Source organism: Watersipora subatra, chromosome 1 (assembly GCF_963576615.1).
Source record: "Watersipora subatra chromosome 1, tzWatSuba1.1, whole genome shotgun sequence".
Lineage (NCBI taxonomy): Eukaryota > Metazoa > Bryozoa > Gymnolaemata > Cheilostomatida > Watersiporidae > Watersipora > Watersipora subatra.
The window spans coordinates 4662612-4690031 of record NC_088708.1 but is presented as its reverse complement, the minus strand read 5'-3'; the positions used below and the strand labels follow the sequence as shown (position 1 = coordinate 4690031).

The following is a 27420-nucleotide window of genomic DNA, read 5'->3' as shown; positions in this document are numbered from 1 at the left end:
GGTATACGCGATATACGGTATACGCGATATACGCGATATACGGTATACGCGATATACGGTATACGCGATATACGGTATACGCGATATACGGTATACGCGATATACGGTATACGCGATATACGGTATACGCGATATACGGTATACGCGATATACGGTATACGCGATATACAGTATACACAATATACAATACATAAACAGTGTAAAGTACTTAGAACATAGTCAGCAGCCTTCAGCTATAAGGTACGCATGTGACTGATATGCATCAGGAGAATACATATAAGGTACGCATGTGACTGATATGCATCAGGAGAATACATATAAGGTACGCATGTGACTGATATGCATCAGGAGAATACATATCCCAAAAATCTTTGATTTTAGTATTTGAAACTCCCAAATCTCTGATAAAATGAGGCCTTTACAGAAGGCGAACGAGCTGAGGAAATTGAAGACAAGATATGTTTTTACAAAGACCTCCTAGAGGCCTAGTGTGGCAGCAAATAGAGATATCTTTACAGAGCCAAAGTTCTAGACTCATCTTCGTGCTAACGTCTCAAGCGCTTAAAGAACAAAAAATAATCTTACCAGAAATGAGAGAAGCCTGTAGGTTTTTATCTCCCCCGAGTGTAATGTGATGCGAATGAAAATCGTTGAAGGTAACAGCATCAGTGCAGAGAGTTGTGGGAGATCGGAACGCCTTTAATGTTAGCTCACCTTCTTCAACAAGATTGTATGAAGGTAACTCTATTAAGTGATATACATGTAGTTATATGGCTCTAGTCATGCAACGAGCATTCAACTAGTTGTCTACTCATAGAGCTAATCGTACATATAGACTATGTAGGGTTGGTACACGAGGAGCCAAAGAGTTACCTAATGGCATTCCTTCTCTTCTCAATGCAAACACAATAAATAAAAAACTAAAAAGGTTCTTTTTTAGTAAGAAATGAGACAGGCACTACCGGGCTCACCAGTGCCACCAGGCTGTGAAGGAAAATGGTACTGTATGAAGCAGTCGGCCTCTCCCATATACATTCCTTCATCTAGTATAAGGTCTCTCACCGCAACCAACCTTAAATCAAACCGGTGCTCTGCAAGGAAAGAAGGTAGGTCAAAGTCTAGGCACAAATGCTCTACCTCGATACACACATTGTCATTAAATCCTGGAGTAATTGTCTACACACAGGTACCGCATCGTGTATTTAATATAATGAAGAATTGGAATCAGATACAAACCATTTTTGTCAGAAAGACAAGGCTCTGTATCTTTTTCAGCAACTGATCTGTTAACAAAAATGAAGAACATTCATTGCAACATGCTTAACAAACTTCCAACCCAACAGTGAGAGGATAAGGTTGACACTTGTACAGTGAGAAGATACAGCTAACATCTATACAGTGAGATGATACAGCTGACATCTGTACAGTGAGATGATACAGCTGACATCTGTACAGTGAGATGATACAACTGACATCTGTACAGTGAGATGATACAGCTGACATCTGTACAGTCAGAGGATACAGCTGAACACCGCACAGTGAGATGATACAGCTGACATCTATACAGTGAGATGATACAGCTGACGTCTATACAGTGAAATGATACAGCTGACGTCTATACAGTGAAATGATACAGCTGAGGTCTATACAGTGAGATGATACAGCTGACATCTATACAGTGAGATGATACAGCTGACATCTGTATAGTGAGATGATACAGCTGACATCTATACAGTGAGATAATACAGCTGACATGGTTGATACCAGTGATTGTCAACCTGCAAACAATCCTATTGTAGTTCAAATTAGCCTCACTTCCTACTGAGGTCAGACAGAACCAGCAATATATATATATAGATTTATAACTATTTATGAATCTTGAATGTTCAATTAATGTGTATGGAGTATAATAAATTCAACCATGTAAATAAATTCTGTTGTCAGAAGATAACACTATTTAAAGTCGACTTTGCAGTGAGCAGACAACACAGAAACCTAGCTTAATCTGGATCAATCAACACCTTTCAAGGATTCACATAGCTTGGCCTGCCATGAGGAGACAACACCGGGTAAGGATTCATTGCTATTTAAAAAGGTTGCATTGTGCTTTCTTAGTATGCATTTTAAATGAAATTATGGAGTATGCCTCACAGAGCTTAGTTTAAAAACAGAAACATGGAAAGTGCTCAGATACTGCGCACACCTGATAGGCTGAGAAACCTGCTGCTCAAGCTGCTGCCGCTCCAGGTCTGCCACCGTAGCAATAACCTTAAGGGTTTGCAAAGACATCACCTGCTCTTGAGTACCCATGGCCAACAAAACCTTCACCTCACCCCTCTTTTTCCCTGTCAGCGGATTTACCACTGGAAGAAAGCTGTCCACTGCGATTACTGGGTACTATATAACAAGGGAATAAAATGTTGAGCACTGCATAACAACCAGTATATAATGCAGATTAACTTACAAGTGTTCCTTGATCGATAAGGTAATCACTGTTGTAGAATAAGACACGATATTACTGCGTATTGAATAGTACAGTGACCAATTACTGGGTACTGAATGGTACAGTGACCAATTACTGGGTACTGAATGGTAGTGACCAATTACTGGGTAATGAATAGTACAGTGACCAATTACTGGGTACTGAATGGTAGTAACCAATTACTGGGCACTGAATGGTAGTGACCAACTACTGGGTACTGAATGGTAGTGACCAATTACTGGGTATTGAATAGTACAGTGACCAATTACTGGGTACTGAATGGTAGTGACCAATTACTGGGTACTGAATGGTAGTGACCAATTACTGGGTGCTGAATGGTAGTGACCAATTACTGGGTACTGAATGGTAGTGACCAATTACTGGGTACTGAATGGTAGTGACCAATTACTGGGTACTGAATGGTAGTGACCAATTACTGGGTACTGAATAGTACAGTGACCAATTACTGGGTACTGAATAGTACAGTGACCAATTACTGGGTACTGAATAGTACAGTGACCAATTACTGGGTACTGAATGATAGTGACCAATTACTGGGTGCTGAATGGTAGTGACCAATTACTGGCTGCTAAATGGTAGTGACCAATTACTGGGTGCTGAAAAGTAGTGACCAATGACTGGGTGCTGAAAAATACAATGACCAATTACTGGGAACTAAATTATAGAGTGACCAATTACTGGGAACTAAATAATACAATGACCAATTACTGGGAACTAAATAATAGAGTGACTAATTACTAGGAACTGTAAGCAAATGACCTTGCGTTTCACTCTATGATAGCCAATAGTTATAAACATTAGATAATAATTCTAAACACCTACCTGTGATTTAAGCAGTACTTGTGTTATCTTTGGCTCCTTGTAAGACATGTAGAATGTGTTAAGTGGAAGCTTGGCGTATCCGATTAGCTACAAGAAATAACTAAACTCTCACACTAGTACAACAATATACATGTTGCGTGTCTGACAGACTAGTATAACAATATACATGTTGTGTGTCTGATAGACTAGTATAACAATATACATGTTGTGTGTCTGATAGACTAGTATAACAATATACATGTTGTGTGTCTGACAGACTAGTATAACAATATACATGTTGTGTGTCTGACAGACTAGTATAACAATATACATGCTGTGTGTCTGACAGACTAGTATAACAATATATATGTTGTGTGTCTGACAGACTAGTATAACAATATACATGTTGTGTGTCTGACAAACTAGTAGAACAATATACATGTTGTGTGTCTGACAGACTATCATAACAATATACATGTTGTGTGTCTGATAGACTAGTATAACAATATACATGTTGTGTGTCTGATAGACTAGTATAACAAGATACATGTTGTGTGTCTGATAGACTAGTATAACAATATAAATACTAATACAAATCTAAATATAATTTTTCAACACAAAATTTGAACCAATATATTTCTTGACATATGAAGTAATTTCCAACATATGATAACCAGAGTTTCTTGAAACATTACGGTTTAACAGAAAAAGTAACAAACTGGTAAAATTAAAAGCGTAAGAATAGCTGAGGCTACGCTTTCATTCACATATCTCCAAGGTGAGTTAGCTTCAGCAAATAATTTGGTCACATAGATTGATATCATACTGCATGTGATTACTTGAAGTGTTTATCATTGTTCTTAAAACTCTGAAATGAGTTAAACAAAATGCAATGCGTCTTTGTAAGAGTATAGGCTCCAACGTATAAGGGTTTCAACATACATGTACAAAATAAATATCAGAATGGATCTATTACGCATGTCAAAGTTTGACTGTACTAAAAGTTGAACTGACACGAACAACAAACCAAATAGTTTATAGTCAAGCCTGCTACAGTAAATGTTTAGTTGGTGACAGAGTATGGTAATTCATCTTTTTCTGGCATTGTTCCTTAGAGATGTCCTCAACTAGAGAAGTAAAGGTCAATCTCCATAATGTGGATCTTCGAACAAAATTAATTAGGTAATATTTTAGAAAAGTGTTGTCGGCTAAGATTTCTAGGGAACTTACATAGAAAAAGATTTGACGATACAGCCAGACTTGTCTGTGACCATCCTGTAGGTTATTAACCAACTCTATGTGATCACTTAGTGAGCAACAGAAGACAAAGGTTACCCGCCAGAAATTCTACCAATGCTTAGAAAGTATCAGTACAATTGTAATTATATATATATATATATAATAATATTAATACTAGAAATTCCACTGTCATACAGCCCACGCCCAAAGTGATATTGGAAAAAAGAAAGGGTACTGATGGTTGAGAAATGCAATATTAGCAGTCAAATAGGATAACTGCAATGGTAGCTGTAATGTACTGGGTGTGGGTGTTATTATATATACAACAAATAGCAATAATGAAAGGAAAAGATTATATGTTTATATCTCTCCTCCTGCAAAAAGAGAAATGCAATATCGGCCAATATTAGAAGTAAAATGCACTGATATAGATTTTTAGAAAATTTGTACTACGTAGCCATTGTTCTGTAGTCATCCAAACCTATAATTAATTATTGTAATAATCTCATTAGAACCGTTAGAAAAAATATCATCGTCTTTCCCTTTAGGCTACTTACACTGCGTTAGATTTTTAGAAAATCTGTGCTACGTAGTCATTGTTCTGTAGTCATCCAAACTTATAATTAATTATTGTAATAATCTCATAAGAACTGTTAAAAAATATCATCGTCATTTCCTTTACTTATACTTCGTTGGACATCAGTTAGGATACGAAAGTACTCAAATGTGTCAGCAAATGAAATTGAAAATGAAAAAATTGAAATCGACAAGAATGAAATGATTTCTGTACTCCTATGTTAATTGCCGAAACCTTGGAAACAATGCTATAGACTGGTGAAAAGTGCACGTTTTTTTCGTGAAATGTGCAAGACTTTATCGTTCTATTCCCTGTTCCTTGGCGTTTCAATTTCCGGTCTTAACTTTTATTAAATCAAGCTTTTCAAGCGTTTTGTGACGATTTTCGTCCTAATAAATCTGTCTATTTATGTATAATCCGATCAGATGGGTTAGTTTTAGGAATTTGCGGTAACCTTTTAAAGGCTTGGTAACATATTTAAATAGGTTTATATGCATTTTCTATCATTATTATACTTAAACGACTTTACTGAAAAATATTAAATTTGTTGATAGGATTTTGTTGCAAGGGTTTGGTGACGGCCGTAAACGGATAATTTTTCGGGAGTTGTGTGCACATGTGCATTTATCATAAATCTCCCAATCAATCGCTTCACTCTTGTTTGGTCGTGGGATAATAGTAATATAGTACATGTATAACAATCTTTTGTAAGCACTTAAGTGTAACTTATGACACGCAGTCTTTGACTTTAAAACTAGGGCAGCTGGCTGTTTTGCCGGCCAAAAGCTCACCCCATCCTTCTGTGCTTCCATCCTCTTCTCCCACACCTCTAGGACCATGTAATTGTTGGCCATATTTGACAGAACCTCCTTTGTTACATGCAGTGGTAAGGTCTGTAATGTAAACATATATGGAGAAAAACAAGACATTATGAATAGCCAATTAAGTGATAAATATATATTACAAAAAAAAAATAATTTAATCACAAACCTCATTGATCATATAGTTGGGCGTGCGGCTACTCCAACAAACTTCAGATCTCAGTTTGTCTGTAGACCAGAATATACGGCATATGATATAAGTGCTGATAGCCCCGCCCCTCACTATAGGCAGCGACTGGTGCTCAGTGAGCAATTGTCTCCCCTCAGAAACACTCAACAGCACGTGCAGCATCAGGTCAGTGGAAGACTGTAATATCGATGTCAAAGAAGACTTAGAAGCTCCGCTGGTACAAAACAGCCAAAGGAGGAAAAACTACGCATGAATTGAGGCAAAATATGAGCAAACCGGAATACCTCCCGGGCTGTCTTTTCTGATCCTTGCTTGTCCATCCTAATCCTCACAGGAGCATCAGACTTGACATAGTCAGGTTTGGAAGGAGCAACTATAAACACAAAACCTAGCATGAAATCATTTTTAAACAACAAAACTATCTCAACCAGTAGTCACATAGCAAACATTGACACCTACCTACAGGTGTACTGGGCTTTGGCTTCAAAAGAGGATGCTGTTTCCTAGCTTTTGACATCTGCAGCTCTCGCAGAGCAGTGGCGAATGATGGAGAGTCAGAATCTAATTGGATGCTCACCTTGAAAAATAAAATAACTATGGATTAGAACGCAAGACCGATAAGACATCGAATAAAATAATGTGAGCTTTCCAATACATTGTCCTATTAAGGTATCTAGCATACGCTACTTGGTATCAGAAACAAGTTACTTGCAATCTATTATATGCTCCCTGCTATCACATATATACTATACACTACCTGCAACCTGCTATATGATACCTGCTATTTCGTGCATCCACTCCTTTAGCTGGTACAGACTAGACTACCTACAGTTTACTATATACTCCCTACTACCAAGTATAAAGCTCTGCACTACTGACTGTAATAGGAACATCATCATTCCAGGGTTGGTATATTATTCCCGGTGCGGTAAATACTGGTGGTACTTACTGTCCTGGGAAAAAGTGTTTAGTGGGAAAAACTGGGATAAAACGGGAAAAAGTATGAATATTGACAGTCTGCGAAGAGAAATTTGAGCTATAGTTTGCTAAATGGAACATATTAACAATTTATTGATTAATAAAACACATTTATATTTAAATTTTCAGTAATAATACGCATATATTGTAATATATATATAATGTATAACAGATATACATGGTGAAACATTAATTTTCAAATTACATGTAAACATCAAAACACACAACTTGCAATATTGAACTAACTCAGATGAAAAATGTAATGTAAAAAAAAAAGATAATTGCAACCGCATATGATAATCATACAGATAGTATTCTATAGTCTCTCTCTCTTTTTGCACTTACTCTTGTTTTGCAAATTTAGCAGATCGCACCAATTGTTTTGCCGTTCTCATTGCTGATCTTTTTAAATTGTGTCCAAATGCTATCCACTGGCCCGTCTTGTACTGACATACATGTAGCTATGGTATACTCAATAATCAGCTATACCTAATACGGTGAAAGTTGAGAGGCAAATTAGACATTTTTACCAGCGTTATATGAGCTCAGTAACAGTAACCGAGTAACAATTTCATCATATCTAAAATTACTTTGATTTATTGTGATGAGCAGACTAGCATTTCTAACTAACTAAACTTAGAACTTCTAATCCTATCTGGCCCTGGACAAATTATATTTCATCTTCTCACAAATTAAGCTGGCCTTTTGACTGAAACATATCAGCATTTCAAACTTATCCAAGACAATTATTACTGTCAATGATATAGCTGTGTGTATTGAGTTGAACTGAATCTAGGTATGTTCGCTCCATTAATATAGACCCAGTCCAAGTGGAACTCACAGACAATAATCCACTCAAAATTTCACTCAAAATTCTGCCCAAGCAAGTATTTTCCAACATCTTATTCCTGGTAGCAATAAACTGTATGCATGAGCCTAATTGTTGGCAATTATCACTCTCAATATAATTCCAATTTTTTCACTTTATTCAACTTACTGCCAATTTTCCCAATTTCTTCCCCTTTCCGATTTTTCCAATGACTGGTTTTTCCATCCAAAAGCCAAACCTGCTTCATCCACATCCCTTGCTAACCTACATACCCGATCATAACTAACACGATACTCCATACTATTTATATGTTGTATTTCTTTGTAATTTGTGATGGCTTACTCTGCTCACACTCAATATGTTCTATCTTTTGTGATTTAGATTTGAGCTGTTCAGTTTGATAGGCTTCTTGGTTCTGAACTTGCTACGAGAAATCTAACTGATGAATACTCAACTATTGATGTACAACTAGCCATACACAATACTAGTAAAATCATACACCTACCAGTATGTTCTACTACCTGCGCCCTACTATCTCTTATCCAGCATACCCTCTGATGCATAATACATACTACCTGGTGACTTACTAACATGGCCAGCTATTTGGTGTATACCCCCATTTATTCACTCTTTCACACAAGTGACGTACTTACCTTCATCTGACCTATCATGTCTGCTCGATGTCTTCTACGTTTGGTCCTGCCAGCGGAGTGTCTTTGCAACTTTGTTATCGGAAGATCAAGGTCAAGACCAAATGTCAAGGACTGCAAGAGTTGCTTCATCGGTATAGAGCATGAGCCTATAAGGCTGGCCTACAATGCAAGTTGAGGTAATAGTAGTTGCTCTACTAACAAACCTACAGAAACAGCCATTTTATACTTTAACCTAACTAATGCCAACACGCGAGACAATCTGTCATGTTATAGTAGAGCTGCCAAACAATGTTATACTTTATCGTCTGTATTTGGTGCAAATAACTTTTAACATAAACTAATTCGAGGGAGTAGTAATTCTGGAGGGTTTCAATGTAAATCTTTTAAATACTAAAACTAGTTTAAACCAGTTTAAAGTGAATGGCTGATCCTAAGAGCTATCCTTTTTCTCAACTGATCACAAAACCGACGAGAGTCAGTGAAATGACGAGCATTTCGATTGACCACATAGGTATACACTAACAAGCCACCTCATATAAAAAAAACATCAATATTGGTGTTACCGATTAGTGACCACCGAAACTTCATAATTAAGAGAACTTGTGTAACACCTCACTCTGAGAAGGTAAAAATTTTATTTATTGATTACTCAAACTTTAATCATGACTCTACCACAATATCATATTCAGATGTAAATTAGGACCATGATAAAATAAGCAGCTCCATTGATGAAATGGTTGCAAATTTACCCAAAACTTCTTGACAAGGTTCAAACATGTGTGAAGACAACATCAAAATGTGTACATAGTAAAAAACTGCCACTAGGGCCTGGCAAAGAAGTCAAGCAGGAGTAACAAACTCCAAGATGATTTCTAAAAACTACAAAACTGGGTTAATTATTAAAAAAGATGGTTACTAACCTCAATGATCGAAAGAAAAAAAGGTATTTAGCTAACATTGTGTTTGGTTCAACAAATGAAAACACCAAACGAGTGCAGAACGCGTTAAATGTCAGAAAAGAAATGTCAAGTAAATAGTACAACTGGTAATATAAGCTATGACAATCTTTTTAAACATGTCCTTGATTGTGATAATGAATACTACTACAGGTAGTATTATACATACAGTATTATACTATACAGGTATAGTCAAACTTATCTTTCTCAGTCTGATTCAAAGCATGTTTATGTTTTAATTGAACTCCTTGTCAACTCCATTTGATGTTTGTTTATATCTAAAAGCTATTCCTTGCTCAAAGATTAATGGCCTTGATGGCTGAAATTCTGACTGATATGTTTAATAGAGCTCTGGCTACAGGAGTTTTTCTAATGACTAGGGAACTTGAGAGTCACCCCAATCAACCAGACAAGTGATGTTAACGATCCGTCCAATCACAAGCCCATTAAAATTTTACTGGTTTTGTCAGATTCTTAAAAAGCACATAAACATCTTCAGTCATTTCTTGATAAGCATACACTCATCAATTCACTACAATGAAGTTTTAAACCTAATCACTCAAGTTCAGGTTCAGCTCATAAAATTATTTTTGATATTTTGTTAATGAAATCCTGTTATAAAAAAAGTTATGCGTATATTTCTAGATTTTAGTAAAGCTTTTCTGTGTCTGAACCATATCATTCTGATAAAAAAATTAGAGCTTCCACATAGAATAACTATGTTGATATTCTCATTGATAAAATAAATATGAACATTAACCTTTTTAGGTTGTGTCGCAGATTTTGAATATATCTTCATTCAGCAAGACAGTTTTACCTCCAATTCATTCATCGCCATTCCGTTTATGCAATTTATGTGTACTTGAACCTTCCTCCAAATTCTCTATTAGATAGGTTACTCATTTTACAAAAGACTGCATTACGACTTGTGTGTAAATTACAAATGACACAACCTTGTTTGCTGCCATCTACATTTTGTTTAGAAGTGGATGTTCTCCCACTGCCAGATATGTTAACTTATTTTACTAACATTGCTGGATTCAGAATACTGGATGCTTTAACTTCTTCATACATCACTGATATGTTTCAATTCTCAAGTACCAGATATCCACGGTGTCCACCAGATATCCACGGTGTCGTGATTATATTTTGTACTTACCCAAAGATGCACTCAACAATAATTGTATTGATAATTCTTTTAATCTTTTATCAAAAGAGATAAGATCCATACATAAACTTAGTAGTTTCAAGTCTTCCTTGTATAAATTTTTTGTTTTTGTGTTTATGACACCACATGACAATGTATTTTTATTTTTTATTGATTTGATTTTTTGGTGGTCCCATATGTCAAGCATTGTTTTATAAAAATGATTATGGACTACCAAATAAATTGTGTATATATATATATATATATACAGTTTATATATACAGTTTATATATATACAGTTTATATATATATACAGTTTATATATATACAATTTATATATATAAAGTTTATATATAAAGCTTATATATAAAGCTTATATATATATATAAAGTTTATATATATAAGCTTGTTTTCTATACTATATATCTATATTATATACTAAATGAATGCCTACCGTTGCCCGGGTAATAAAAATGTCTTTGCACAGTAAATTCATTTTTATTTAAGGCCAGCTAGTAATCATTACTTGTGATGCAACGTCGTTATGCGTATTATATATATATATATATATATATATATATATATAATACGCATAACGATGTTGCATCACAAGTAACAATTACTAGCTGGCCTCACTAGGTGAATGCCCAAGGTTGCAAGGAAAATAAAACTAGCTTATAAACAGTTGTAGGTAATATAGTGTAAAATAAATGTAGTAGGTAGGGTGATGTAATGTCTATAAGCTGTGTTTTATACCCTATACAACGCAGGGCATCCAGCTAGTATATAGATATATATCAATAGTCTCTAACAATAGTTTAGATAGTTAATTGCAGCAGAACAAAGATACAACTAATACAACTTGAGCAATAGCAGAAATAGTCTCTATATCCAACGGACTTCGGGACACTAACTACAAAACACACGGAGATATGTTGAGACAGGCAATCCACGGTGGCAACCCTGGATTGTCCAGCTCATAAAAATGGCATTAGAGACAATTAGCATATTCAAGTTTGCTTGTTAGAGCTTAGTTGGAAGTTATTACATTTATGTTTATAAATGTAATAAATATGTAAGTTGTTACACTTATATTCACGCAGATGTGCCTATAGATACTTCATTTATTAATAGCTTGTATTATTATATATCAAACCAAATTAATATCAACTTACTGATAAACATATGCAAATATTAGCCAAATTGCCGACGTTGCACGGGTATTAAAAACAGCTTATAAACAGTGGCAGGTAATGTAGTTGCCTCCCACTTGCCATTAGCCTAGCACATTGCCAATGGCTAATTTGAGTAAGCTAGTATCCTATTGCTAAACTTACTAATAATAGCCGTGAGAGCAAGCTATAATGACGTTGTGTTGTAACTTAATGCAAAGTCGTTATGTATATTTTGATCTACATATCGACTCATATCACCCAATGAATCCAATGCATCAGGCGTAACTCTAGCGTAACTCAATTGGTTAGTTTATCGCCTGGTGAAAGGGAGGTTCTGAGATCAAATCTTCTGCGATATGGAGTCTTCATTGCTAGATACTAATAGCTATGGCTAGACAGACCGAATGACGACAAAGTTTGAGATTTAGATCAAAATTAAAAGAAAATATAATTAATCCTTTTGATAACTTAACGCTAAATGAAGAAAAAACATACCTCCGAAGAGCCCACCTATTCTATGGTATGCAATACTGTCTGAACAAATACATTTTACATTTTTATTTTAATGCTACGCCTCAAGTTATATCTACTTTCAGTATGAAATTACCAGCTTGCAAAATCTCTCACCTACATACTCGATCCAACAAGAAAACGGCAGTTCTAATAGTATAACACTACTGCAGCACTAATAGTATAACACTACTGCAGTACTAATAGTATAACACTACTGCAGCACTAATAGTATAACACTACTGCAGCACTAATAATATAACACTACTGCAGCACTAATAGTATAACACTACTGCAGCACTAATAATATAACACTACTGCAGCACTAATAGTATAACACTACTGCAGCACTAATAGTATAACACTACTGCAGTACTAATAGTATAACACTACTGCAGCACTAATAGTATAACACTACTGCAGCACTAATAGTATAACACTACTGCAGTACTAATAGTATAACACTACTGCAGCACTAATAGTATAACACTACTGCAGCACTAATAATATAACAGGTAGTTACCGTTCGGCTAGTTTGGATACGATGGTGGACTTTGAACACCAGCATAGAACTCCACCACTTCTCAACCGTCTGACCATCAAAGAACACCGGGAAGACTGTGTGATGGTTCCATGTCACAACTGGTGAAAAGCACATACAGCATGAGGAGGCAAGCTCAAATAGACAATGATTACGTTTGAGTTATGAACTATCATAGCACCGGCATAACTCTCCTGAAGAGAGTTGATAACCAGCTTTGAAAAGTCTAATATAATAAAAGTATTTTGGCTAGAAGTCGTCCCACCCTGACACCAATTGATTCAAAACCGCTGCCATAGCTATGTTTGTACTGAGTAAAACTTCATCCAGTTAGTTGTTAAACTTTTGTTCACTATTCTCAGCTATCTTATGATTTGGTTTCAGCAATTCAGCAAAACAAAACATTTTGCAATCAGCTAAATCAACACTGTCGCTGTAATTTGAGAGTAGGACTAAATATATCTATGATATGGTTTTCATTGTTAATGAGAGTTAGTGATAACTATAGAAAAGTAAAAACTCACACTCACAATGGTATACCGTGATAATCATGCAGCTCTATAGGTATTTAAATCGAGCCTTCTCAGTGTCTATTAAATATATATACTTAATTGGATATAAATAGTAGAGGATTGTCTTATCGCGCCCCATAAAAAGAACTCATAATATGTATATCTGTTATATAAAGCAAGCGCTGTAATAGTCGCCATGGCAATGCCAAAAGCCCAGCAATACTGTTACCTCGTAGATAAAAGTGCACGCATTCAATTAATAATATAAGAACTACCAACGAATTACAGAACTACACACTCTTAACCAATTACATAACAGAAAAAACATAATGCCAAATACAAATAATTATTGAGAGGTAGTCGCTGATTCAGAGCTTGACAAATAAATATCCACAATAAAAAATCAATTGGTACAAAAGTAAAATTATGTTGTAGCTGTACACTCCCTTAAAAAGACAATATCCCGTTTAACAGTAAACCTAGGTTCAGCATTGTAACTGGCCGAAATCACTTACTCATTCATATAACAAGCTTTGTTCAGATATTGATCTGCAGTCTATTGCTGGAGCTATGTTAGCCATAAACAGGCTAGACAATAGCTAAACTATTCACTAAAATTTATAGATTTATTGATAAGTTCAAATCTCATATGATGGAATCTTTATCCCAATCACCAACCTCCAGACTTGTGGATCCTATTATAGTAGATTTATAATTTGTTTTAAATTATTTGGTATCTTCCAATATTTTAAATATTGATTAATGGCATGTTTATAGCAAGTATGTCTATATAAAGATAGAATGCTACTTCCTAGTAAGTAGTGATTCAATTTTTGATTGCTTGGGAGCGACATTCATTGCAGAAATGGCACAATGGTTTTCGAAAAGTATACAATACAAGACCACAAATGCTGACATCGAATAATTTATCTTTGCCTGCAAATCGGCACAGATGCAGCATTCGTACAAGCTAGTCTTGCTGATTCTAATAATCAACTGTATCCTGTTTACCTCCAGATTTTTCCACCTTTTTAGATACAGCTCGAACTGTTTCTGTAGCTGGAGTGTTTCGCTCTCCTTGGTCTCTAGATGCAGCCACGACAGGAAACTGATATTCAATAAAGTATGTCCTAGAAAAAAAAACCTCATTTTGAGTATTATTCATGAAACACAACTTGACATCAGCATAAACAACAATAATAAGCATACATGTGTAGTAAGATTACAATGAGTAATAGCTGTGCTCACAAATATGCTGTCCTATGGAACTCAACTAGCTCAAACATTGTATCAGATCATATTGCATCAAAAACCAGAAATTCCTTATTTTTATGTCTTATACTTGAGCATATTTTTATGTGGATACAACAAAATATTATTTTGCGTAATGAGTAATTACATAATGAGATTGGCCAATCAGATACTTTGAGTAATTACGCTGCAAACATTTAATTAGCTAAGAGCACTTGCAACAAAAACTTTTCACTTAAATAGTGATTAAACAAAATTGAGTCTGAACACATAACTGTGGGATGCAAGAGATCATTACACTTGCCAGAGGCCATTGATTTTAACCCGTGAGAACAGTTGAACCAGCACACTTGGTGGCTATAAAAGGGCTTTTACATTGAATAGCTAACCTTATACAGTAATACTTCAACTTACGAGTGCTCTAACGTACGAGAAACTTGAGATACGAGCCAGCTTTTAAGCAAGTTTTAGCACTAACATACGAGCAATGTTTGAGATACGAGCACGTGAGTCAATTGCAAAGTATGCCGGAGGTGTTTTACGAGAACAGCATCACTCTGTATTTTTCAACTACTCAGGTTATACTTTTGTACCGTGTTTTCTGTGCGCAATTTTCAGTGCAGAACTATGTGAATTAAAAGTATGGTGCGTAGACCGAAAGTTTGCCAGTAAAATGAAAGATAATGGAAAGAAAAAGCAAATGATAACAATTGATATTAAACGGAAAATTATTGTAAAATATGCGAAATGTGTATGCGTGATTGATCTAGCTCAGCAATATGACAGAAATACATTTACAATTATCAAACCGAAGGGTTATTTTCAGGGCATTTAGTTTGCAAAAGGACTAACCATAATGCGTTTCTAAACGACGCAGCGATCTTCACGACCGCTGATGGAGAGACCGCTCAGGCATTGGAAAACATAAAAGATAAACAATTGGCCGGTGACAGTGTAACTGAAACGATGTTTCAATAAAGGCGAAAAGACCTATGTGAAAAGGCCGGTGCTATCTATAAAAATAAACTTTCGGACAAGTTGGCTAGTGGTCGTGCATTAACCCTTTGTGACGACACCAGTGTTCGTTCTAATCGCAACACGTTGAAAGAGCGACAAAGGCAAACGTCCTTAGATAGGTTTATCTTAAAACGGCCGGCTAGTCGTGAAAGCAAAAACAAAGGAAAAATTCGCTAACCAGCGAGAAACTTCCAATTATGAACGCCGAAGAAATTTTAATTACGAAAAATGAAAGTTTGCTTTTAGGTTTGCTTTTAAGTTTGTTTTTAAGACTTTGATAAAATTCAAATTTATCAAATTCAACTGTTGTAATGCAAAATAACACTTACATCTCCCGCCCTGGCAAATGCTAGCGTTAGCTGCTACTGTATGTATTTAATTTTACCTTTTTAATTAATCACATTTCCTTGCATTGTTTTTTATTTGTTGCTTTTTGAAAGCATGTGGTAAGTTAGGTCAATAACCAACATGCCTTTTCTGTTACAATATCTTGTTTTGAGTGTTTTATTTGCATTTTTTAGAGTATAGAAACCAATTAATATATATTTAATTGTTCTATATATAAATAAATTGCACCAACATGCGAGTAAATTGACATACGAGCTCAGTCTTGGAACGCATTAAGCTCGTAAGTCGAAGTATGACTGTAGTTGCGTCGCTAAGACAAGATCATTTTAATTCCCGAGCTACAAATACGTGTTGAGAGGACAGGCCAGCACTGCGTTACAGTGTGACTAGAGTATCACAAGTGCCACCAGGATGAGATAGGTAAACAGTTTCCCAACATACCCATACTTGGTTGTCTTTGCGGGCGGAGGTCTTCCTTTATAAACCTTTTTCTCCACAGGCGTGCTCGGCCGCTCTTTCAGCTCCATGCTGCCGATGTGAACTCGAGCTACACTTACCCTTGCAAGCAGTGTCAGCTGTTCAACACTCAGTCCTTCGGCAGCAGACCTCGTGTCTACAAGGTTTAATAGTAATGCACTGAGAGAGTGAACGTGAGGATTAATAGTATAATAAAATGAATAATAATTGTTACTATCATAATAATCATTATAATAATAACATGTCCAATCAAATTAATCAAGTGAAGATCAAACTACAATTGTACAAGGACAATTGAAATTTTGACAAGGTTTACCATACCCTCATCATCACTTGATGTCATATCAAATGAGACTCTTGAGGTGGCACTATCTGATTGGTTACCCAAAGGTGATGGGGATCGGTTGAGCAATATCCTGGGCGATGTGGAGCTAGACCGAGAGGGTGGTCTCTGTGAAGTACAAAAATACAAATCTACAGATGTTTTAATATCTCCTTCAGAGGCTGCCGCTATTCATGCCATTACTGCACTACCTACAGGTCAATACTTAGTATCATGGCATTACTTTATTCTCTGTAAATCTTTTCAATTTGCTCTTAAAAGATATTCGTAATCGAGTTTGTATTTGGATGGAAACTTTCTTGGCCGATCTCATGTTTCACTTAAGAAATAAGCTTCAGGAACTCCATAATGGCAAGTACAATAATGTTTCCTGTAACTCCATAATGACAAGTACAAGTTGGTTTCCTGTAACTACATAATGAAAAGTACAAGTTGGTTTCCTGTAACTCCATAATGGCAAGTACAATATGGTTTCCTGTAACTCCATAATGACAAGTACAAGATGGTTTCCTATAACTCCATAATGGCAAGTACAAGATGGTTTCCTGTAACTCCATAATGGCAAGTACAAGATGGTTTACTGTGACATGCTGCCAAGTAAAATGTGACCATGTAAAGCACTACCAGTCAAGTAAAATGTGACCATGTAAAGCACTACCAGTTAAGTATAATGTGACCATGTAAAGCACTACCAGTTAAGTAAAATGTGACCATGTAAAGCACTACCAGTCAAGTAAAATGTGACCATGTAAAGCACTACCAGTCAAGAACACACATAACAAAGTGAGCGGGTTAAAGAAGCTCAATACATTAAGTCATTAACAAAGCTATAGAACCTTTAGAATGAGTTGATATTGTGGTGATAAGAAGATGTTATAACGCCACTACCCTTTAGTTTATCCATTTGTTTCGTTCAGTTGTTATAAACCTCGTGTGTAAAATCACTCATCTACTCCTCCGGATATTACTAGCATATGCTATTGCTAATCACCCACTTTTCATGGTGTTACTAACGTGTGCCATTTGATAAAACATGATACTATATTTTATTTTAAAAATAGCAAGCTTATGCGCGTAATGCACTGTAATGCAAGTCAATGTATTAACGACCAGTTAGCCATTAAACAATAGGAAACCCATAAAATAAAAAATAAATAAACAGGAGTAGCTGTACAACTTGCGAGCTTTTCTTGTTCATAAACTTCTTGTTTCTTGTAAATAAACAAATACAGTTGAACATCTACTTACAATGAAACCTCTGCTTACAAAAGTAATTTATCCTGCAAGCCACTTCCTAAGTAGAAAATTTGTCTGTGAAAACTGATTTCACCATATAAATGCCCTAATCTGTCCAAGCCTTCACAAAACTCAGATACAACATTTGTATAAAATACAAAAACATGTAATGATTAAAACCTGTAACAAATACGTTAGAATTATATAACTATATAATAAATAGAAAAAGTGCACATCAAAAAAACAAAAACTATTAACTATGAATGGTACTTTTGTTTATTTACCTTTGGCATAGGCCGTCTAGACGTGGCTAAGAAAAGACCGTGGGAAGATGGAGAATGGTAGTCAGAAGTGTGTGTAGTATTGTTGTGTTGGTTTTGTTTTGCTCAAAATGTTTTTAAAAACATAAGTAAAAAGATTTATTTACATCGGCACAAACTGAAAAACTGTCATCATACAGAAAAGACAAAACTAGCTAGAAACCAAAGTTGTCCTACTCTGTATGCGATACATGATAGCTCCAAACTATACAATGAACGAAACTAAACCACTTGTCATTTGCGGATATATGTTAACAAAAGAAACTCAGTGATACGCATTCTTAAGTCGTGCCCATGGGAAGCAAACAGGCCATGATACGCATTCTTAAGTCATGCCCATGGGAAGCAAACAGGCCATGATACGCATTCTTAAGCCAAGCCCATGGGAAGCAAACAGGCCATAATACGCATTCTTAAGTCGTGCCCATGGGAAGAAAACAGGCCATGATACGCATTCTTAAGTCGTGCCCATAGGAAGCAAACAGGCCATGATACGCATTCTCAAGTCGTGCCCATGGGAAGCAAACAGGCCATGACACAAAACTAACAAAGGGGACAAAGTATGAAAGGCCTTTCGGTCATTCGTATCTGAAATATCTTTCTTAAGTCAAAGCAAACATTCTACCAAAAGACATTCTACCAAAAGTTTCGTAAGTTGAAAATTTTGCAAGTAGAGTTTCCGCTACAGTTCAAGAGAAGAGCTTAGAATGAATCCATCTTGTACAGCAATGCCATCTGATACGATAGACAACACTTACCACATTGCCCACATCATCGACGATAGATGTGTCCTCTTTTGCACCAGCACTCACAACGCCCTCAACATTAGCGTGTTGACTTTCTACCACCCTGGGTAATGGCATTTTACCAGATAAGGGCTCCATAGATGTGGCTGCATCAACTTGAACACCCTGGCATAAACTATAGAGTTAACTACCAAGTGTAAACTCCAATGTATCTCATAGATTCATCTATGGCATGATAACTAGCTTGTCTTGACAAACTGTTGTTTTTGCGGAGTTGTCACCCGTTGAGCAGAACGAGCAAAACAACAGCTTGTCACAATACGCACTGCACCTGATGCATCAGTTGCACTGAAAAGGAGTTGTTCTCTTCCGTCTATGCAGCATGGCTGCGACGTTATGTCGGTCACTCCATTGGTAATCATAACGGATTTAGCCCAAACATTTATGTAGAAAAAAAAGATATGAATATTTAACCAGAGACCAGTCTCTGCGGTAAACTTTAGTAAAACTTTACCGCAGAGACTGGTCTCTGGTTAAACGTTTTTATCTTATTGTTTTCTACATAAATTTTTGGGCTAAATTTGTTATGACTACCAATGGAGCGACCGACATAATATCGCAGCCAAGCCGCATAAACGGAAGAGAACAACTCCCTTTCAGTGCAGCTGATGCATCAGGTGCAGTGTGTATTGTAACAAACTGTTGTTTTGCTCGCTCCGCTCGCCGGGGGACAACTCCGCAAAAACAACAGTTTGTCAAGACAGGCTAAATGATAACAGGTTTCAATTAAATTAAAAGCTGGGAAACGTAGGGAGATGCAAGGAGATATTGCTGCTAGAGCAATGCAAGCAGGTGCTTCACCTGGTTATTTTCTCTTGACGAATTCTTATAGAAAAGTAAATCAAGTATCTCCTGGTCATGCAATGGGTCCTCCCAATCAGAGAGATCAACAGACGCGGAGCTCATACTCTCACTATCTGAGACATAAACAGCCTTACCCTACAACAAGAGGGATCAACAAACACTGAGGTCATACTCTAACTATCTGAGAAATACACAGTACTACCATACAACAAGGGAGATTGGACCCTAAGCCCATACAGTAGTACCAAATCTCAAGCAGTCTACTAGACATAAAAAGTGCAATTGACTTTGATTTTAGGGTAGACACTGCTAATCTTTTAAAGATATGTAATATATGTAACAAATACCGGAGAACTTCCAAGAACCAGATTAACAGTAGCCTTTTCTCGGTCATGTCTCCTGGTCTCCCTGAAACTGATATGATCAGGTGGATTTCTGTAAAACAAAAACCAGACGAATGGAGAGAGCCAACTTGTCAGACACACATCAAAGTCACAGGCAACAATGAGCGCATGAACAATTTGATATTTAAACTTTCATCAGGGGAAAAGTAATTTCTTCGACGTTTGAAGAAGTCATCAAAACGGTGTGTTCCGCAAAGCAAACAGTGCAATCTGTATCACAAGCCAACAGTATGTAGAGTTAGCAGAATGGAACCAGATCACAAAAAACTGACCAAAATGCTCATAGTTTCATGGTTTTTTTAACGCCTCATTTAACTAAAGCTAACAAACAGACAGACATAACAGAATCTGAGATCTCTTGGTCTTACGCACCCGTCATTTTGTAAGATTTGCTCATCTGACTCAGCTGCTCTATGCATAAATACATGGTTAGCTAGTCCTCTGTCTATAGTAGAAGAGATCATTTCATTGCGTAGCTGTTCCCCCTTGACTAAAAGATTAGTAATAAGATCTTCCTCTGCTACAGGTGTGGTGTTGGAAATATCTACAATAGTAATAAGGATAGCTGAATGTAGTGTGAGTGACTACTGAACTGCATGTGTGAGACTACTGCATTTCTAGATAGACACCATTGCACTGCTAGTGGAGGAGAAAGAAAGGTGAGATAAAAGAAAGATAAGGAGAAAGTATGTGAGAGGGGAGGAAAAGAAGGAAGGCAAAGCCGTGTACAATTAAAATGTTAAAAATATTTGAATATACTACAGCTTTTTTCCAAATATTTAAAAACTTCCTTAAACGATTGCCATCAGTCACCACATACCTATCCTGAAAGTATCCATGATATTGAAATGCTATTTATATAACTATGTTAATAATGATACACATATACAAGTATAAAACTCCCTTATACACCCACATGACATTAACTCAAAAAGATAAGACAACAAACGGCTCAAAAGTTCACCATTGTGTGTATGTAAATGCCTTATAATCCAGATTCACACGATATGCCTTTTATGGGAAGATACCTAGACAAGTATCGCGAATGGCTTACCTGCCACCTGGTGGTCGGTTGAAGATAAGTATGGAATCTCTTCAACCTGCTCAACAAGATAAAAACTGATATATAAACATTAGTGGAAGAAAAAGGTGACCAGGTGAAGCTTGTTTACGATATTATACAGTGAAACTCGGATAACTCGCCCTCGGATAACTCGAAAACACGGTTAATTCAACGTATTTGTTTGGTCCGTTCCCACGCAATGATAAATGGCTTTAGATAACTCGACCGAAACTCCGTTAACTCGAACAGTTTTTTGCCAAACAGCTACCGAGACGGTGTTACTATCGCTTTAGAATATCACTTTATTCCAAGCCATAGAGATAAACATCGACTTTTAGTAGTTCTTAGGCCTCGTTATTACCAACATCGGTAAAATATTTTCATTAACGACTTTTCTAAAGGTTTGCAAAAATCAAATTTCACCAAACATCCGCTTAGCGATAACCCTCTGAAAGCAAGAAAAGCGAGGTAAAATTCGGATAAATTTAAAGTAAAATCGGCAGAATTGATAATGGGTTTTTAATTGTAAAGCAGTTTTGTAATAACTGACTTACTACAAAACTGATCTTGGTTAAAACGCGCGGTAGAAAAATACGTATGTATTTTTTCTGAGCGTTTTAACCGCGATCAAGTTTTGCCAATTTTAATCTGAGAACGTCCTGGCAGTCACATCACCTAAAACAACAAACAAATCTCAAGTGATAGAAAAATATCTATACTTTCTGGTTAAAAATATTTAAAACTTCACACGAGAGACCCTTTAACTTGCAACAAGCAATCTATGCATTCGATTTATATATAGTTTGTATATGTACATGTATCTACTGATAAATACGTGCACTTATGACTGTCCTGATAACTTGAACGCTCTAATAACTCGAACACTTTTGCTCGGTCCCTTGAAGTTTGCGTTATCCGAGTTTCACTGTATATCTATACTTATATACTATAAGAATGCCCTCCGTTGTCCGCGTAATAAAGACGTCTTTGTACAGTAAATTTATTTTTATTCAACATGTTAAATAAAAATAAATTTTTCATGCAAAGACTTTTTTTATTACCCGAGTAATGTATGTATGTAAGTGTATGTCTGTCGTTCGTGTGTCTTGTTATAGCGATAAAGTTATAGGAACAAAAAATCCCCTTCACACTGGATTTGAATTCGGTAAGTCTAGTTCTGCAAACAAGCGGAGTATCCATTAGACTATATGTCCAACTGGCAATAATATGGGATAATTGTGCACAGCATACTTATTACACCTGCCAATTTTTAATGCCGATTGTGTAAAATAGCATGCCCTACGCTTCAGCAAGCATGCTTGAAGATCATGATTGCATGAGAGATCATGATGCAATCTTTTTTCCTAACGCTAGCTTCAGAGGGACAGACATGGCTCTTATTATAGTAAAGATTTAGACTAGCTTAAGTTACTCAAATTCATTGAGTAAAAAAACTTAGCCAATTCAAAACAAAAACAGCAAAGCAAAAACCTTTTGATTACCCGGGCAACGCCGGGTAGTGCAGCTAGTAAATATATATATAAAAAAACTGACCATGTGATGAGAAAGACCACTACTATAAGCACTCGGGGTCCCCAGCTTCGCGTCAACCCTTTCCTCATCTGCTAATCTTTCTATGAGCTCTGTGTTGTCAAGGTCAGTTGTCGGCAATATGGAGGATCCGCTATCTTCAAATGCTGTGGACAAAATAAGATACGGAGTAATGTGTGTAAGAATATTTATTAATGCAAATGGATGAATACCACAATAACTCGACTAGGCTAAGCAATACAACCATTTTAAACAACATGTATGTCTTCAGTATTCTGAAGGTATGGCAAAGCTGCTTAAATCACAAAAATTTATTCAATTGTATGTTAGAAAAATTGAGATTGTTTCAGAGAGATATGACCAATTATGGGGTAGCACTTGTTGCTGTAATAAATGCAGTTGAAAAAACGGCTAAGAGATTTAGGAGCCTTAAGCCGACATTTAATTTTTAAAAACTGTTCATTTTTTAAGACCAACATATTGCACAAATGTATTAGTATACTAAACTGTGTGCAATGAAACAGTAAAAGTTATATATACTATATATTAAGAGAACTTAATAGTGAATCGGGGTTTTTAGCTTTTGAAAAGACCAGCAAATACATAAAAGCATGGTAAAAGCTTTAATGCAAATTATGTCATTTTTACACACAATGTTTATGCAGACTTTGCATTGTCCTAACACATCAATTTTGACCATGAAAATGGTAACACATAAAAATTGCGAGTAAAAATGAATATGTTTTAGTGACTTTCAGATGAACTCATCCTTCTATAATTTGGTTGTGCCAGTGACACATTGTGAGTGCTCTCATGTGATATATGCGTTTAACTTACAGTAGGCCATTTATTGTAAATAATATTTAAGGCTTTTTTTCATGATGCATTATTAAATTACAGTAAATGTTAACTACAACTAAACAATCTCCTATTGACACAGAGGTGTCAGCCACATGCTAGAGCACTATAATTACACACCACACACTCTTCTCCAACCACTAACTCGATGAACTAGAAATTAAAAGCAAGCCCAATTCCTTATACCCAATGATATCAATCAATTTAAGCTAATGGCTGGTTTTTACCCAATCCTTTAGCTAGAACTAAGTGACTGACTATCTAGGGCAGTGGTTCCCAACTACCTTGGAGCCATGGACTCCCTGAGCTTCTTATCTAAAAGTCATGGACCCCTTTATAAACATCATAATATATTGTGTTTATAACAATGCATTGTAAATTGAAATGTTTTATTTTCCATGGATCTTAGTATATCGCTGAAATTGAAGAGGGAGAGAGAGAGAATTACGCGTTTGCTGGTTAGAGGTTTTGTTGTTTTGTACTACTAGCAGGAAATCATGTACTCTCCAGCGATTGATGCACATAAGTGATAAAAGTCCGGACCCAAAAAACCTAACAAGGCAACGCGACCACCCCGTCGGAATTGCATTAGCCTCGAAACCCAGGCTAGCACAATCCCAACAGAGCTCGATCATTAAACCCCGCTCTTATGATGGCCATCGCCTATCCTTTTAGAGTTTTATATCATTGATCCAACCACTATAAGACAGAAATAGCTGTAAATAACTAGCTAGAAAAACCAATGCTGGCACCAGCCTGTGGACCCCTCAAAACCTCCTGTGGACCCCTAGGGGTCCATGGACCACCAGTTGGGAACCACTGATCTAGGGTAACATGTAGGGGGCAGACAAATCTAAGTTAGCATTTATTATCCCTTAATCAGGTGCCGGTTGTATGGTTATGCAATACAATATGAATGTAGTAAATCCAAAAAATAAAAACATAAGATAATTGCTTACAATATCATTGTGTATAACTAACAAAGATACTCACTGTGCAGCGCTTGCATCGAGACATCAACATTTATATGTCCAATAATTTCACTTTTTGATGAGAAGATTGGATAAGGTCTGCAATAAAGGCAATCTGCAGGAAAATATGTCATTAATAAAGCCTTTGGAATAACAACAATATAAGTAATAGTAACCATACCCTGCCATAAACACTCTGTAGCTCTGACAAGCAGCGACTCAACTCACTATATGATCTGACTGACTGCTCGACATTCAGCAAGTAAGAGAAAGAGAACTAAAGTGACATACCCTGAGAGAGACTTGCCTGTGGCCAAGGCACTTAGTCCGTATATCTGTACTTTCCCTATGACAGCCATGTCCCCTCCTCTCAGTACATCCACATGAAGTGTTCCTATGTTTACCATAGAGGTTTAAGCAAACAGGACACAGCGGGTAACCAACAAGATGGTGGAACCTTGACAAAAACTAACCTGCATCTGTCAGGTAAGCGGCCATCTGCTTTGGTCCTGAACGAACTGGATATCTGGCAACAACCTTGTTTTCCGAAGGACTACAAGTATGTACTATTAACCAAATTTTCTGTATGGATAAGATTATCGTATAACAAAGCTATGAATACTTTGTAGTTTATAATATAGCAGCTACATGTGCCAAGTAACAATCACTGTTATCTTACGAGCAGAGAAAAAAATTCAGTGATCATAAGGATAAATGGTCTTGTTTGACACAGACCAGGTTTCAATGACAATGATAAACATGTTTGCTGACCTGAAAATGGCAGCAGACTCGAGGCTGTCACCCCACCAGAGGCAGCGGAGAAAAACATCCACAGGATACTTGCTGGTTTTCCATGTCACCTTCTTTAGACTGACCACAACATAGCACCTGATCTGCCCATCGACCTGAGGAGGGAGGCAGCCGTGTACCAGTACTTCTCGTTCAGCTGAGTAGATAGATCAATAATGTGAAGTATTAAATGCCTAAGTGGCGGGTTGTTGTGTCTTTCACTGAGATTAAAACTTTGGATGCTAAGCCTTGTTTCGTTACAAATTTCCTATGCTTCGTATATATGCTTCCAGAAAACAACTAGAAGTCTCTTTAAACACAAATCCTTGAAATTATTTAATTAATTTTAGAATAGTATTAGTGGGTTTAGTCGAGCAAGATAGGACCAATGTATTGTGGGAAACTGGGACCTACTCAATAAAAAAATCTCATACAGTATTAATCGAAATTTTCACCGATCCAAGAAAATATTCAAGTCTAATATCGATCCACAATTCAGATAGAAGGAAGTGTGCTAGAATGCCCGTGTACATAAAAAAATGACTCGTACAGTGAATCTAACAGCACTTAATTTGGTCAGCAAACAGAACATTAGTCACACATACAGAACCGTAACATAATGTACGGCAATGGAAAAACATCGTTTTGCACATGACTCTCATAGTAAACAAGTATATAGTATAATAGGTAGTAAACTTTCCATATTCTATCAGCAAAATTTAGCAAATACCTTTGATTCTGCTTTTGGCTTTTTTAGATTTTTGTCTACTTCTCCTCGGTGTAGTTGCTCCTGATCCAGTACTTTCAGGCATTGTTATATTATTCTTGCATTACCATCTATTTCTATCAGGCTACTTACAATTTACTTCCAATCAACTTGCCTACAACAACAAACACATAAGGCGCCTATGTTCACGCATTGCACTGAGAAGTTGAGCTCAGTTTTTTGCCCAATTGCTCTATATGCAAAATGCAAACATCCTTAATTCATTGATTGGTCAGCGGTGGTAAGCTATTTACACATCATAAAATAAAAGATTGAAACTGTCATTGCTTTTCGAGTTGCGACCAAAAATGCATGTACATTTTTGTCAGCCCAAGAAAACTGATGATTAAAATGACCTAAAATTTGGTTATTTTACATAAAAGCCACTGCTTCACAACACGGCGTTAACAGATTGTTCCACCTTAAAGAAAAATCCTTCAGCAAGCAATACTGAACGTTCTAATATGAAACAAACAAATGAAAATTTGACACAACTTCTCAGTTCCAGTTTTCAACAAAAATTAACTCAACCCTAAAATCACAAACAACCAACCTAAAATTATTAACCTACAAAAAACCCATAATTATAGGTTCGATACAGATTTAAAATACTGTATTCTGATCTACTCCTAAGTGTGAAAACACAAGTGAGCCAATGCGAGTGTTGAGTAGAACATGTTGAATGATTTTTAAATAAATTGCTTAGTTGAACATGTTCTAAGCAGCAAAAAATTTGTAATTATTTGAGGCAGTGGAACAATTCACTAGTTATTCTGAAGTAGTAGATTCTTAACAAAAAGTACAGCCTGTAGATAGAATCCTTAATTTTGGGCAGTGACAGATTCTGCTAGTTAAAGAGATATGGTTTTTGGAACAAAGATTGAAACATAAGTTTTAGTTGAAACCTTTTTGTAGAAACTGCAATAGTAGTAGAACTGGTGCGAGTATGTTTTTATAACTTTAGGCTTGAAGCTTCTTGCTGTT

At 36.2% G+C, this 27420-nt stretch overlaps 1 protein-coding gene across 1 annotated transcript in view; it reads right to left on the bottom strand.

Moving 5' to 3' along the window:
* LOC137390936 (C2 domain-containing protein 3-like) overlaps window positions 1–26482 on the bottom strand; it is a 46793-nt gene extending 20311 nt beyond the window's left edge. The window contains 24 exon segments of the mRNA XM_068077273.1: window positions 586–717; window positions 972–1091; window positions 1237–1283; window positions 2204–2397; window positions 3326–3412; window positions 5912–6013; window positions 6111–6308; window positions 6416–6504; window positions 6591–6708; window positions 8592–8750; window positions 12903–13021; window positions 14444–14562; window positions 16490–16661; window positions 16847–16976; window positions 19183–19335; window positions 20032–20169; window positions 20382–20469; window positions 20811–21055; window positions 23056–23198; window positions 24904–24980; window positions 25173–25275; window positions 25355–25434; window positions 25653–25827; window positions 26401–26482. Of these exon segments, the coding sequence (XP_067933374.1) occupies window positions 586–717; window positions 972–1091; window positions 1237–1283; window positions 2204–2397; window positions 3326–3412; window positions 5912–6013; window positions 6111–6308; window positions 6416–6504; window positions 6591–6708; window positions 8592–8750; window positions 12903–13021; window positions 14444–14562; window positions 16490–16661; window positions 16847–16976; window positions 19183–19335; window positions 20032–20169; window positions 20382–20469; window positions 20811–21055; window positions 23056–23198; window positions 24904–24980; window positions 25173–25275; window positions 25355–25434; window positions 25653–25827; window positions 26401–26482 (3070 nt within the window).
* Window positions 26483–27420: the final 938 nt, after the last annotated feature.